General features: G+C 44.6%; 1 protein-coding gene across 1 annotated transcript in view; it reads right to left on the bottom strand.

Moving 5' to 3' along the window:
• Positions 1-15,456, bottom strand: part of LOC144752438 (uncharacterized) — a 408,565-nt gene that overhangs the window by 341,930 nt on the left and 51,179 nt on the right. Inside the window, exons 11-12 of the mRNA XM_078640369.1 lie at positions 6,956-7,009; positions 5,972-6,007 (exon numbers count right to left, since the gene is read on the bottom strand). Of these exons, the coding sequence (XP_078496495.1) occupies positions 5,972-6,007; positions 6,956-7,009 (90 nt within the window). The remainder of the gene's footprint in view (positions 1-5,971; positions 6,008-6,955; positions 7,010-15,456) is intronic.

The following is a 15,456-nucleotide window of genomic DNA, read 5'->3' as shown; positions in this document are numbered from 1 at the left end:
TGCTTCTGACAAGACTTTTCAACTCCTCTTCAGGGGTGGGCTTGCTGCCTCCCGAGATGCTTTCGGCATCCATAGTGGTTCTCCCAAAGCCAGGGAAGGATAAATCTTGCTGTGGTTCCTACCGCCCAGTGTCCCTTCTCAATGTGGACCTCAAGCTGTTCACAGGCATTCTGGCAACGCATCTGGGGCCCCTGATGCTGGGCATCTTAGAGCCCGACCATTCGGGATTAATTCAGAATCGACAGAGCAGTGACAATACCAAGCGTCTCTTGCACTTAGTCGATAAAGCCCACTGCACGAATATGGATGCTATTCTTCTCTCGTGGATGCCGAGAAGGCATTCGACTGGGTCGACTGGGATTTTCTGGACAAAGTTCTAGCCCACTTTGGATTGGGGGTGAGGTTTTAGGCTTGGGCGGCCAGCTGCTACAGGGCACCCACCACCACCATTAGGGTAATGGGCTATCATCTTGCCCCTTTGTCATCCAGCGCGGTACTCGGCAGGGGTGCCTGCTGTCACAGCTGCTGATTGCCCTGTACGTAGAACCGCTGGCACAGACGATCAGGGACAACATGAACATCATTGGTATTCCCTTTGGAGGGGAGAGACATACCATAAGCCTCTATGCCGACGACATCATTGCCTCACTTGAATTCCCGGAACAGTCGGTGCCGGCATTCCTGCAGGAGCTGGAGGAACAGGTCTCAGGTTTCCGTGTGAATGTGGGGAAAGCCATGATCTTACGGCCTCAGCCTGAACAGGCTCAGTCTGGGAAGGGAGACACCGCCTTTCCGGGGATTAAGATCCTGGAGTCCATCCCTTATCTGGACATCGAACTGGCTCCGACTATACAGCGGATAATTACATTGAATTATTCTAAGCTGGCCGGGCAGGTTACAAGCGAGTTGCAGAGCTGGACACAACACCCACTGTCACTGCTGGGCGCATAGCAGCGGTTAAGATGTCCATCTTACCCAAGGCACTGTACTTATTTTAAACATTGCCCCTATGGCCTCCAGGGGGGGACACTACAAATTCTACAAAAGGCGATATCTCACTTTATCTGGGCTGGGACTCGCCCTCGCATGCATAGAGAGCTGGGTTATCTAGAGCCGGAGGATAGAGGCTTGGGCATTCCGAACTTGGTGGACTATTTTATGGCGTCCCAATTGCGGTATATGGTGGAATGGAGTAGTACAGAATCTAAGAAGAGATGGCTGTTTCAGGACAGAGCTCTCGCGAAGCTCTCCTTATGGAAAGTGCCTTTTCTGAAACAGGCGGATCGCCCACAGAACCTCCAGGGTTCCCCTATCACACATATGCTACTCCAGGTGTGGGACGGTGTGGCCGGTTGGCGGGGATGACAACTTTCCCTTCCCCATGTTTCCCCTATTTGACAACAGGGATTTCACTCCGGGGTTAGATGAGAGGGCCTTCGCGGGATGGAGAGCGACTGAGTGTAAAGCGGCAGGGCACCTGTTTGATGGGGAGGGGATTCTTTCATTCTCCCCGGTGCGCCAGGACTATTCCGGAGGCGGAAAGATTCCATTTTCTCCAGATTCGTCACTGGCTCCTTAACCAGAGGACCGGGAGACAGCCTTTAGGAAACTGACACCTTATGAGAAATAGTTAGTGACGAAGCGCACTGCCAAGAAAATGATCTCAGACCTAGGGACGGGAGCTCACCAAGAAAGAATATAGGGTGATTTATTATAGATCCAAACATACAGCGCAAAACACTGCCAGCAGGGACTCTGCCTTCAAGATTGCCACGTACTGGTATTTAACCCCGAAGCAACTTAATAAAGGCAATCCGGATCGTAGTCCCACGTGCTGGAGGGGGTGTGGGGAGGAGGACACGATGCTTCACATACTTTGCGAATGTAGAGTCCTGGCGGCCTACTGACCCCGAATTCTCGATGAAATAGACCAGCATTTCGAGACATCGATCCCACAATTCCTGGCATACGTCATCCTAGAGCTTAACAATTTGCTGACTTTCCCTCTGAAATCCTCTAGAGGACACCGTTAGCCCATGCTGCTACCTGCGGTCTCTGCAAGCACACTTTCCCATGTGGGTAATCTGGAGCATATAATTCTTTGCTATGGCTTCTACTTGGCTTAGCTCCATTATACGTGGCCGGCCAATCAAGGGTTGTAGGCGGCATGCTGTGTATTGCACCTCTACCTGTACCCCAGGTTTGATGATGTGTTATATGCGGTGCACAGACATAATATCGACTCCAAAATATCGTCTGGACAGAATATCTAGTTTTAAATATCGTTTGGAGAAAATATCGACTAGACAGAATATCGACAGCCAAAATATCGTTTTTAAGGTAAGTGAAGTAATATCGACTGTAAATAATATAGACAGTGAAAATATCCAAGTATATAATCTAGATAGTAAAAAATATAGTTTTTTAAATAATATTTAATTATTTATAGTGTGTTTATGTTATAATATGTGTGAAAAGTGTCAATTTATTTTATAATTTTTTTTAATTAATTATTTTTTTAATTATTGTGTAATTTAATTCTGTAGCGGGTTGTGGGTTTATAGGGGAATAGGGTGGGAAGTAATTTAATTATAATTAATTAAATATGTAAATTTATTAATTGGTAGTAATAATTAATTAATTGGTAATTAAATAATATATGTTAATTATTTAAAATTTAATTGGTAATTAATTTTATTTAATTGATTAATTGCTAATTATGTCAATTAAAATAATTTATTTTCTCTAGCGGGTTGTGGGTTTATAGGGGAATAGGGTGGGAAGTAATTTAATTATAATTAATTAAATATGTAAATTTATTAATTGGTAGTAATAATTAATTAATTGGTAATTAAATAATATATGTTAATTATTTAAAATTTAATTGGTAATTAATTTTATTTAATTGATTAATTGCTAATTATGTCAATTAAAATAATGTATTTTCTCTAGCGGGTTGTGGGTTTATAGGGGAATAGGGTGGGAAGTAATTTAATTATAATTATTTAAATATGTTAATTTAATAATTGGTAGTAATATTTAATTAATTGTTAATTAAAAAATGTTTGTTAATTAATTAAAATGTAATTGGTAATTAATTTTATTTAATTGATTAATTGCTAATTATGTTAAATGAAAGGGGTATTTTTAGGGTTCAGGGTCAGTTTTTAGTTTTTGGGTAAAGGGGTATTTTTAGGGTTCAGGGTCAGTTTTTAGTTTTTGGGTAAAGGGGTATTTTTAGGGTTCAGGGTCAGTTTTCAGTTTTTGGGTAAAGGGGTATTTTTAGGGTTCAGGGTCAGTTTTTAGTTTTTGGGTAAAGGGGTATTTTTAGGGTTCAGGGTCAGTTTTCAGTTTTTGGGTAAAGGGGTATTTTTAGGGTTCAGGGTCAGTTTTCAGTTTTTGGGTAAAGGGGTATTTTTAGGGTTCAGGGTCAGTTTTCAGTTTTTGGGTAAAGGGGTATTTTTAGGGTTCAGGGTCAGTTTTCAGTTTTTGGGTAAAGGGGTATTTTTAGGGTTCAGGGTCAGTTTTCAGTTTTTGGGTAAAGGGTTATTTTTAGGGTTCAGGGTCAGTTTTTAGTTTTTGGGTAAAGGGGTATTTTTAGGGTTCAGGGTCAGTTTTGGGTTTTTGGGGTACATATACAATATTGCCTATTATTTAATTAAATGTTGTTACTATATATATATGTTTTAAGAAATATGATTAAAAATATTTTTTTTTTTTTACTTTCATTAAATATTTAATTATTAAAAGTTATTTTAAGCATTGTTAATTATATTTTAGTAATTAATTTTTTATATTAATGTAATTAAACATTGTTTTTAGTAAAGTCGATATTTTTTACAATGATATTTTTGTAAACGATATTTTGTAGTCGATATTTTTGTACTTACCTGTTTGTACATACAAACTCGATATTTTTGTAGTAGATATTTTCACCTCGATATTTTGGGTACTCGATATTGTGGTAGTCGATATTCTTTCAGTGATCCGTTATATGCTTATGAGTCTTTGGAGTAGCCAGCCTGCTGGGTTGTAGGCGAAGCCCAGTGTATGATGACGTAAGGTGTCTGGTTAATAATAAAAAAGTATTTAATCCTAAAAACTATATGGCTGATTATTACCTTAGGTAAACATAGCCATCAAGCAATGTAATTTCCAGTTGTGAACCCCTTGTACTGTGGTATACCATGAACATAGCATAGTACACATAGCACAAAATATAAGTACATTTTAAATAATGTATACGTTTTACATTACTATTTACATATACAACCAGAAAATATACATTTACATGTTATAAGATATATTTTGCAGATATAAAATGTTCAGGCCCGATACACAGAACTAACTTAAGACAAAATCCTAAACTTACTACCATTTTGGTATTCACAGAAGGCACTTACTCATTTTAGTATTCACAGAAGACACTTACTCATTTCAGTATTCACAGAAATTAGGAGTCCTAACTTTAGGAATCCTAAATGCCTTCTGTGAATACCGAAAGTCTTAAAGTTCGTTTTTTACTCAGTTTAGGAGTAGTAAACTGAGAAACATTTAGGACTCTAACGTTAGGAGTCCTAACTTTACTACTCCTAAACTGAGAAAAATCCTAACTTTAAGACTTTCAGTATTCAGTGAAGGCATTTAGGAGTTCAAATACCGAAATGAGTATGTGCCTTCTGTGAATACTAAAATGAGTAAGTGCCTTCTGTGAATACCAAAATGGTAGTAAGTTTAGGATTTTGTCTTAAGTTAGTTCTGTGAATCGGGCCCTCCATATTCTTTCACACACTTTAGCTCCATGTTTCCTTTAATTTACACACTCCACACACACTTTATGCCACTCGACTGTATAAAAAATTCACTTTACGGCATTCCACTGTACGCTATTTAAAGTATGCTAATCCACTTTACGACTCTTCAGTAGACACCACTATATTGTACACTAATCTACTGTACATTAGTCCACTCTACTCCACTGAACTACTCTGTAAGCCACTCCAGTCTACAACACTAGACTCTACACTATTATACTGTTCACCACTGTATCCTATTACACTTTTGTACTGCACTGTACTGCTCACTATTCATTGAACCCCTATACTGTACTGCTCGCTATTCATTGTACGCAAGTGTAGCTTACTCTATTCCATTATATGTTATTCGACTATACCCCCACTTCATAGTACTGTACTGTAGTGTACGCTAATCCACTCTATAGCACTGAAATGCAGTATACACCCACTGTTCTGTCCTAATATCCAATGTATGCTATGTATGCTGTTACACTTAACAAGACTACATTCTGCACACTAAACTAAACAACACATCACTGTATATTACTAGACTCTATGCTTCGATAATTAACCCTATTCATTTCTACAACACTCTACTGTAAGTTACTCCAGTATATGCCACTCCAATATACGTTTAAAGATTTCACGATCTTAAACTGAACATTATTACACTGAATATTACTCAACTCTACGCTACTCCAGTGTATGCCACTACACTTTAAGCTACTCCAGTATACGCATAGCACTGTACCTTATTGCACTGCACACCACTGTAGAGTTTGACTATTCAGCCCTGCCCTATTGCACTGTACGGCACTCCAATATATGACTCTGCACTTTATGGAATTTTAATTGAGAACACTACACTGTACCACACTCAACTTTACGTAAGCCCAATGTGCAGTACTAAACTGTACGCCACTCCACCTTATGGTACTCCACTGTACTCCACTCCAGTGTACGCTATTCCACTTTACCCCACTTCACTGTACCTGAGTCTACTGTATGCCACACAACTGTATGCTATTTCACTATACGATATTTCAATACATGCTCCTAGACTGTACAACACTCCAGTTTATAGCACTCCAATGCACACCAGTACAGTGGATGCAAATATAATCTACAGTAGTGTCAGGATGGAGGGGGAGAAGGGCTGAACAATGAGGACTTACCGGATGACGTGTTTTGTCCCGTGCACGGCGCTTCCCCTGAAAAAACAAATCACAAAACCCTTTTACTTTTTCAGGCCTTCGAGGATATCACTGAAATAAAGGAAGGACAAAGTCAGGCATCATTTGAAGGGACAACAGGAAATCCTATCCTGACTGCTACAACAAGACAGGAAGTGGATAGATCGTTCCCCGATGCTGCTCACCCAAGGCCCTTTAAATCGAGTACCTAGAGACCAAGGGTGTGTGGATGCTGAGGACTACACTACAAAGGGAGAACACCTGAGACTTGGCAAGCTGTACGGAGCCCCAGGGGAATGAAGACGCTGATGGGAGGATCTCTCAATGGCAAGAGGGACACTGGCAGGATGCTGCACCCAGCCACGCATCAGGAGGAGCGTGACTCGCCCAGGAATGTGACCAGTTATTCCAGCATAGGTGGTTGGAAGGACCACACAATGGTCTAATTGGAGCCAAAGATAAGGCCAACGTGAGAACTTCAGTATTAACGGAGTAGGGAGGTGGATTGTAATACATTACGGGGGGTTTTGTTTAATCTGTTATTAGGTTTTGCATGCTACATGAAACTCCTTCATTTATCCTAAAACTGCCAAGCCACGGTTAAGATCGGGAATCTCTTCTGAGACTAAATGGAGCTGGTGATTTATCCCAGTCTGGAGCACCACCTTTAACCACCCCTCTTACTCACTCAACCTGGTTGGAAATTGAGCTGGGCCATCAAAGACTAAAAGGACCAAGCAGCTTGTAAGAAAGACCAGGTGCATGTTAAAAGAAGAGGATTCCTTCTATTCCAAATTTGTTTCTCTTTTCTTACTCTCATTTGGGCACTACCTTGTATTTGGCTTCCATGACTATAGAGAAATCAAACCCCTCATACCTCACTAACCCCACAAGAGACGGTACACCCAGAGAAAGATAAGGGCACCTGCATTAACCTTACTCTGGGAAAAAGTATAAGAGACTTACCTGTGGCTTGTTTCCTTGTTTCGAGGGGGCCGGTGGACCAGACTTCGGGCCATTCTAGAAGGAAGGAAAAGAGAAAACAGAAGAGTTGAGAATTTCATAAAGTTAAAAATAACTGTCCAAATAAATACCTACTTCGAAACCTCAACTATCTTGCGTTGTCAATTGCAGGCCAAGCAACCCATGGTTGATAATTTGGGCAGCCTTCCATTGTTACATATTTGATACTGTGGTACAGCAATCAGTACAAGGACAGAGGAATTTAGAATGGGTATTAGGGAGGCAAATGACCTCGACCAAAGCGGACCGAGAGGAATTCTGCGATGCTGTCTAGTCACAGTTGGACCATTTGAATAAAGATCAGTTTCAATTGACTTCTGGTTTGGCAATGAGCAGGGGTTCTACTTCAATATTATAGTTACAAAAGCATATTGTGGGCAAAGACCCTTTATTGTTATACTTCAAAAGAGCTGCTAGGGCTTATGCTTGGCCTAGAGAAAAGTGCTCTTTTTTTTCCTCCCTCATCTGACTAGAGAAGCCCAGGCAGCATACCAAATAATGAACACCAAGGGAGATACCCCATACGAGGAAATAAAGAAATTCATATGGGACCATCTAGGGATTGATGAAGAGACTTACAGGATAAGATCTAGAAAACGAAATAGGCCTACATGGAGATACTCCGAAGTCCTATTTGCTGATTTAACTAAAAGGAGAGGGAGAAAAGGACCAGAAGTGGGCCTGTTCTGGATAGGAACCTTTACCGGCAGCCGGCTCTGGGAGGGCCTCAGGTTGTTAATGGCTGTAATTGTAATGTATATTGCCCTCCTCCTGTATCTCTGTATTGCCCATGGGACTGCGCATATGGTGTAATGTTTGCCTTTTCCTTTGAAAACGAATAAAAACCTTTTTAGAAAAATTGAGATACTAGGTTTTTCTGTAAGTATTGGAAGTTTGTGAGCAAAGGCAGGAAAAGGGTAGGCAGGTAGTCCAAATTGCAGGATAGAAGTTTGTTAGTTACCGTTGCAGGAAGGCAGGTAGGAAACAGGGTGTCATTGGGGGGAAAAAGTTTTAACTGCAATACTGTGTAATGTTGTTGTTATGTTAATGCCAGGGTGGGGGAACGGTTGAGGGGATCGTAGGGAAGGGGGGGGTCAGGGGTCAGCTATTTGATGTATAGCAAGGCTTTAGTTTTGTAAGGCAGTTGCCAGTTGGTTATTTTGTAATTTGCACCTGTTTCAATAAAGGAGCCTGTTTCACACACAAAATAGGTCTCAGTTTGGCTTGCCTGTCTCCCTTCCAAGGGGGGCAGCTGAACGTAGTGAGGTCTTCCCCCGGGCAGTTTGGGAGGGGTCTGGGCTGGCCGGATTGGCCATTTTGTGGTTTGGGGCTTTTTCAGGGTGTAGCCCAATTATAGCCCAATTGTAGCCCAATTAAAGCCCAAGCAGCCCAAGTAGCCCCTATGCTTATATAATCCTATGAGGGGATTTACCAGCCACCATTTTAGGTTTTGGTGTTTTAGATTTTGGTGATCTGGTGGCCAGATTTTGGTGACCTGGTGGCTGGCAGCAGGGTAGCTAGTAATAGTTTTCTTGGCCCCACCCTCCCATCCCTCTTTTTAAGAATTTTAACTGGGTGGAGTCTTTGGGGTTTATTCTTTGGTTTAGGCCAGGTTTGTGGAGACAGGTGCATAAGGGATCTTATGGAGGTTGTCGCTTGAAACAGGTGTTTGCGAGGTTTAGTAAAGCTGGCCAGGTTTGGCACAGGTTTTTCGTTAAGTATTGGAAGTTTGTGAGCAGGGACAGGAAAAGGGTAGGCAGGTAGTCTATGTTTCAGGATAGAGGTTTGTTAGTTACAGTTTCAGGAAGGCAGGTAGGGAACAGGGTGTCATTGGGTGAAAAAGTCTTAATTGCAATACTGTGTAATGTTGTTGTTATGTCAATGCAAGGGTGGGAGAACTTTGAGGAGATCATAGGAGCAGGGGGGATCAGGGGTAAGCTATTTGATGTATAGCGAGACTTTAGTTTTGTAAGGCAGTTGCCAGGTGGTTATTTTGTAATATGCACCTATTTCAATAAAGCAGACTTTTTCACACACAAAATGGGTTTGGTTTGGCTTGCCCCCTCCCTCCCAAGTGGGGATGTGCCACAATGGAGTTGGTGAAGGGCTGAACAATGATGTGCCCTGGTCCCTGACCGGCGCTGCCACTGAAACACCAAATTGCAACACCCTTTTACTTTTTTCAGGCCTTCAAGGATATCACAGAAAAAAGGAAGGACTAGGTCACGCTTCATTTGAATGGACACCAGGAAATCCTATCCTGATTGGTACAACAAAACAGGAAGGGGAGGAGTCTTTCCCGAATACTACTCCTACAAGGCCCTTAAATCCGAGTACGGGAGACCAAGGGCATGTGGGTGCTCAGGATTAAACTGCGACTAGAGAATACCTGGGAACTGACATACTGTACGGAGTCCAGGGGGATGAAGATGCTGACGTGAGGATCTGTGCACGGCAGGATGGCTGCCGGTAGCATGGTTCGCCCAGCCCACGCCGCTCGCTCTGGGACGTGACCGATTGCTATTCCAGCACGGGTGGATAGAGGGGCCACACAAGGGTCTACTTGGAGCCTAAGATAAGGCCCACATTGAAAATTGAGTGTTAACTGAGGGGGAGATGGAGTGTCATAAATTATGGGCATGTTTTCTTTTCTTCTTTTGTTAGATTTCTCATGCTGCATGAAACTTCTTCACTCGTCCTAAAACTGCCAAGCCATGGTAAAGATTGGGAATCTCTTCTGAGATTAGTAGGAGCTGGCGATTTATCCCGGTCTAAAGCAGCACCTTTAACGACCCCCCCCTTACTCACTTGAGATGGATGGAATTCGAGCCGGGCCATCAACATGAACATGTTATTTACCTTCGGTAACGCTTTTTCTGGTGGATACAGTATCTGCCTGTGGATTCCTCACCTTGTGAATATCCCCTGCGCCAGCAGCATTCGGAATTTTTTTGCAGCTCTCCACGCCGACAAGGACGATGTCACAATAGCATGGCTCCACTCGTGGCTCCGCCCTTTTTATTCCGTGCCTTCGAGGCATACGGGTGGACCGACAAGAAATATATATAGTATACACAGTACACAGTATTCAATCAATGCAGGAAAGCAAAAAGAATAATAGACTTCCTTTGAAAGTAACAGATAGATATATAACATTGTCACTATTGCAGGTATACAAGGGTGGACAACGGGGAGGCGGGTGGGTCAGTGAGAAATCCACAGGCAGATACTGTATCCACCAGAAAAAGCGTTACCAAAGGTAAGTAACTTGTTCTTCTGATGGATACATCTGCCAGTGGATTCCTCACCTTGTGAATAGAGTCCCACAGCATAACCCACTCCCGGAGGAGGGTGTCCACCCTTCTATACCAAAACGTCCTGTAGGATGGAACACGCAAAATGGCCGTCCCTCCTCACTTCGGCATCTAAGCAGTAATGCTTTGCGAAAGTGTGGAGGGAGGCCCAAGTTGCCGCTCTACAAATGTCCTCCACAGGAACACCTCTAGACAAGGCAGATGTATAAGACTTTGCTCTGGTAGAGTGAGCTCTAGTACCCTCTGGAGGTTCCTTACCAGGCAAAGAGTAACAGATCTTGATGCACAATAAGAGTGCGCTTGTGTACCGCTCTGCTTTACCTGCGGCCAATGAAGCCCACGAAGAGCTGGTCATTCACACGATAGTCTTTAGTCCTATCAAGGTAAAATCTCACCGCACTCTTAGGGTCCAGGCGGTGAAGCCGCTCCTCCTCCTTGGAAGGGTGAGGGGGAGGATAAAAGGTAGGAAGGGTAATGGACTTCCCCAGATGGAAGGAAGTTACCACCTTAGGCAGAAAAGCAGCCCTGGTCCTGAGTACCATCCTATCAGTATGAATGGTCAAGAACGGGGGTTTCGAACACAGAGCTTGAAGCTCACTTACCCTCCTTGCTGAGTTAATGGCAACAAGAAACACTGTTTTAAAAGACAATAGTCTCAAGGGACACATGTGTAAGGGCTCAAAAGGAGAACCCATTAAGTAGGTTAAGACAAGATTTAAGTCCCTTTGAGGCACAATAAAGGGAGTGGGCGGAAATCTATTAGTAAGGCCCTTAACAAACCTTAACGCAGTGGGTGATTTAAATAAGGACAGATGATCCGGAAAGCAAAGGAACGCCGACAAAGCTGATAAATAGCCCTTAACAGTAGCCACAGCAAAGCCCTGATGGGCTAGAGAAAGAGCAAACTGAAGGATGTTGGAAAAAACAAGCCCTCAAAGGATAAATTTGGACCACCTGTAGGAATAGATCGACTTGGTGGAGTGTCGCCTGGCCGATAAAATAACGTCCAACAAGTCAGGCGGAAGAGAGAAAGAGTTCAGGTTGCCCCGTTCAATCTCCAGGCATGAAGGTACAAGCTCTGTAGATGGGGGTGTAGAACCTGCCCCTGCGACTGCGAGAGGAGGTCTGCCCTGAGAGGGAGACGGAGTGGAGGGTGTGATGAGAGGTGAAGTAGATCTGTGTACCACACCCTTCTTGGCCAATCCGGGGCGATCAATATTACTTGGGCCCAGTCTTGGCAAATCTTCCTCAGAACTCGAGGAATCAAGGGTATGGGAGGAAACACATAAAGGAGTTGTGAGCCCCAACTCAACTGGAACTCGTCCCCCAAACCTCCCTGCATCGGATACTGGAGACAGCAGAATGACGGGCAGTGAGCATTCTCATGAGTGGTAAACAGGTCCACCAGAGGAGTTCCCCATGTCTGAAAGACATAACGAACTACCTCCGGATCGAGCCTCAACTCGTGGTCGGCAGAGAACTGCCTACTGAGACTGTCTGCACGTACGTTCAGAACTCCAGCCAGATGATTTGCCATCAGACAAATCCGGTGGTCCTGAACCAGGACCAGAGTCGCAGAGCCTTTCTGCAGAGATGAAGCAACCCTACTCCTTCCTGCTTGTTGACATACCACATCGCGGTAGTGTTGTCCGTCAGGACCTGAACTGACTGACCGCGAAGGGAGGGGAGGAAGGCCTTAAGCGCAAAACGAATCACCCGCAATTCTAGAAGGTTGATATGAAGCAAACTTTCCTTTGTAGACCAAAGACCCTTGATCTTCGGATCCCCCAGATGAGCACCCCACCCTTGAGTGGATGCATCCATTATCACTGTGGCCACCGATGGAGGAAGATGGAAGGCCGTTCCCTGAGACAGATTGCCTTCCAGGCTCCACCAAGACAGATCCACTGCAGTGTCTCTGAAGATCTTGATCGACTCCCTGAGATCCCCGTTGTTCTGATACCACTGCCTGCGGAGGAACCATTGGAGAGCCCTCATGTGCCAGCGTGCATGATTGACCAACAGAATGCAGGAAGCAAACAGACGAACAGGCGAAGGACCTTCAGGCTTGGAACGACTGCTCCATTTTAAAACAAAGGAATCATTTCCTGTATGTCGAGAATCCTTTGAGGAGGTGGGAAAGCCCGACACACAGTAGTGTCCAGTCCGCCCCTATGAACAGGTTGCGCTGAGAGGGCCCCAGGTGAGATTTGTACAACAGCTGGGTTGTCACCTGCAGATGATGAAGCACCTTCTCTGGCGACTCCGCCTTGAGCAGCCAGTCGTCCAGATAGGGGAAAACTGGAATCCCCGATCTCCTAAGAAGAGCTGCCACCACTACCATCACCTTGGTGAAGACTCAAGGTGCAGTAGTTAGTCCAAACGGGTGAACCGCAAACTGATAGTGTTGCGACCCCACCGTAAAACGGAGATACTTCCTGTGCGACTTCAGGATTGGGATAGAAAAATACGCGTCCTGCAAGTCGATCAACACCATCCAGTCCATCTGTTGAGCATCTTGAACTTTTGCTGCTTCAGAAAAAGATTCAAGATCCTGAGATCCAGGATTGGATGTAACCTGCCATCCTTGTTGGTAATCAGGAAATACCAGGAGTAGCATCCCTGACCCCTTTCCCAATCTGGAACCACCTCTATCGCACCTTTCTTTAGTAATATAAGGACTTCCTCCTGTAGGAGAAGAAGGTGGTCCTCTGAACATGCCCCTTAGCAAGGAGGGTAATTTGGAGGGAATGCCCGAAAGGGAAGAGCATACCCATTTTCCACAAGATTTAGAACCCAAAGGTCCGTAGTGACTGATTCCCAATCTTATAGAAAATGGGTAAGCCGACCCCCCACAGGGCCCACATGATCCAGAATGGTGGATCTAGGGCTGCTTTGCTGTGGCAAGAGGGTGGGAAGTAGAGGAGGAGGAGGAGGAAGGCTGATGACCTCGTGGATGTCCTCTGTTCTTGCCTCTGTATGATTTATACATAGTATTTTGCTGCTGCTGAGGCTGCCTGTAGGTCCGAAAGGACGACCTTCCAAAACCTCTGTATCTTCCGTAACTGGAACCTCTAGGCTGCGCCTGCAGGCCTAAGGACTTAGCGGTGGCTTTGCTGTCTTTGAACCTCTGCAAGCCTGAATCTGCCTTCTCGCCAAACAGCCTGGAACCATCAAAAGGGAGGTCAAGAAGAGTCACCTGTACATCCGGAGAGAACTCTGATGATCTGAGCCAGGCACTTCTCAATCGTGGCAACCGAAGAACCCATAATTCTAGCTACAGAGTCCGCAGTGTCCAGACCAATCTGTTTCATCTGACGTGCAGCTGCTTGAGTGTCCGCCAAGACTTTGTTAAAATTCTATCTGTCCTCTTCAGACTTTTTAGGAGCAAGCTGTTTTGCAGAGTCCATAAGAGCATGTATGTAACGGCCCAAAAGAAAGGTTACATTTGTAGACTTTAAGGCCATACTTGCTGATGAAAAAACTTTTTGGGCAGATTGTTCTAACCTCTTAGAGTCTCTGTCCCCAGATGATTTTTTAGAACAAGTTGACTGCACCACAAGGCTCTCCGGAGAAGGATGAGATGTTAGGAAATCAGAATCTCCTGGAGCCATCCGGAACCTCCTAGCAACAGACTTTAAAAACCGCTGGAGCTGAAAAGGGCTTAAGCCAGACTTCCAGCACTGGTACGGTTATAGCATCATTAAAAGGCAGCAATGGCTCTATCACAGTGGAGGGAGAATGCAGAACCTCAGTTAAAATATTAGATTTAAACTCAGCTATTCAAAGCTGTAGATCTAAAAGCTCTGCTGATTTCTTAATCACTGTGTGGTAAGGAGCCAGATCCTTAGAAGGAGCATCTGTAGAAGGAGGAAGTTCCTACTCCGGGGACGTATCTAGTCCACTTGCCTCCTTCAACCCCTCAAATAAGTCTTCCGACTCTTCAAGCTCACCTTCCTCCATTTCTTCTTCTGCTTGATAGTGTTGTTCCTCCAAAAATCTCTGTGCCTCTCGCCTCAACCTCATCTTCGGAATCGGCGTCAGCGGAGCCAGACACGACTCCGACGGATCCGGAGCCGGCATCGAACTTGGATCCGGAGGCAAAGCCTGAGTTGAATGAGGTCATGCTGAAGGCGCCGGAGATGAAGGATACGGCTTTGATGTCCTCGGCGCTGGGAAATAACAAGACGGAGCCGCTGGTAGAAACGGCTGGTAGAAACGGCAAAAAGGAAGCCTGAGCATAAGCCTGAGGAACTCCCAGGCTAAAGGCCACAGGACACATGGGACCTGAAGGTGCTCCATAGGGGTACATAGCTCTAGTAAAGACTCCATAAATTGCATTCAAGTAATGTGATGGATCCGAACCTAGGCCAGGGAAAGGTGGGTAGGCCCCTAGGACAATCTCTGGCTCTGGTGGAGGCATTACTGGAGTTGGGCCAGCCGGCGCCGACGGTGGAGCCAATGGAACCACTGTTTCATCTGTTTCATCTGGAACCTGAGCTTCAGCCACTGGAACATGAGACTGAGCCGGCGTCGGAGAATGCGCCAGTGAAGCTTCAGGCGAAGCCGATCGAACAGGAGTACCTTGATTTGAGCCTGAAGGATGGAGAGACGAAGTCCTTACGATGTCGAGGTGCTGGTGAAGTCGACTTCGGAGCCGTATCCTTGTCTGATCGGCGTCAAGAGCATGTGTCTTCTTTTTCTTGTGCTTCTTCGACTTCGAAGCATGACCCGACATCAACTTCGATCTCGACCTCGATCTAGATCTTCTTCTACCTCTCTTCTCTTTTCTCATCTTTGCCATGAATAGTTTAGCTTCTCTCTCCTTCAAAGCTTTTGGGTTCATCTTACAATTGCAAGAGCAACCCTCAACATCGTGATCCGACGACAGGCACCAGACACAATCCTTGTTGGGGTCCGTGATGGACATATGACCTCCACACACTCTACAGGGCTTGAAACCCGACTTCCTCGAAGACATCTTAAGAAAAGAAACAAGAGAGCAAGCCAAAAACACAATGTAACCACAAAACCACGGAGAGTCCCAGAAAACCATTAGCGTCGACGGCACGGAAAAAAGGGAACTGAAGTCATCACGCCGACGAGGCTCTCTTATGGCTCCAGAAACGT

Source organism: Lissotriton helveticus, chromosome 5_1, assembly GCF_964261635.1.
Source record: "Lissotriton helveticus chromosome 5_1, aLisHel1.1, whole genome shotgun sequence".
In the NCBI taxonomy this organism is placed as follows: Eukaryota; Metazoa; Chordata; class Amphibia; order Caudata; family Salamandridae; genus Lissotriton; species Lissotriton helveticus.
Note: the sequence above shows the minus strand (reverse complement) of the source record. Positions and strands in the feature narration are given on the sequence as shown.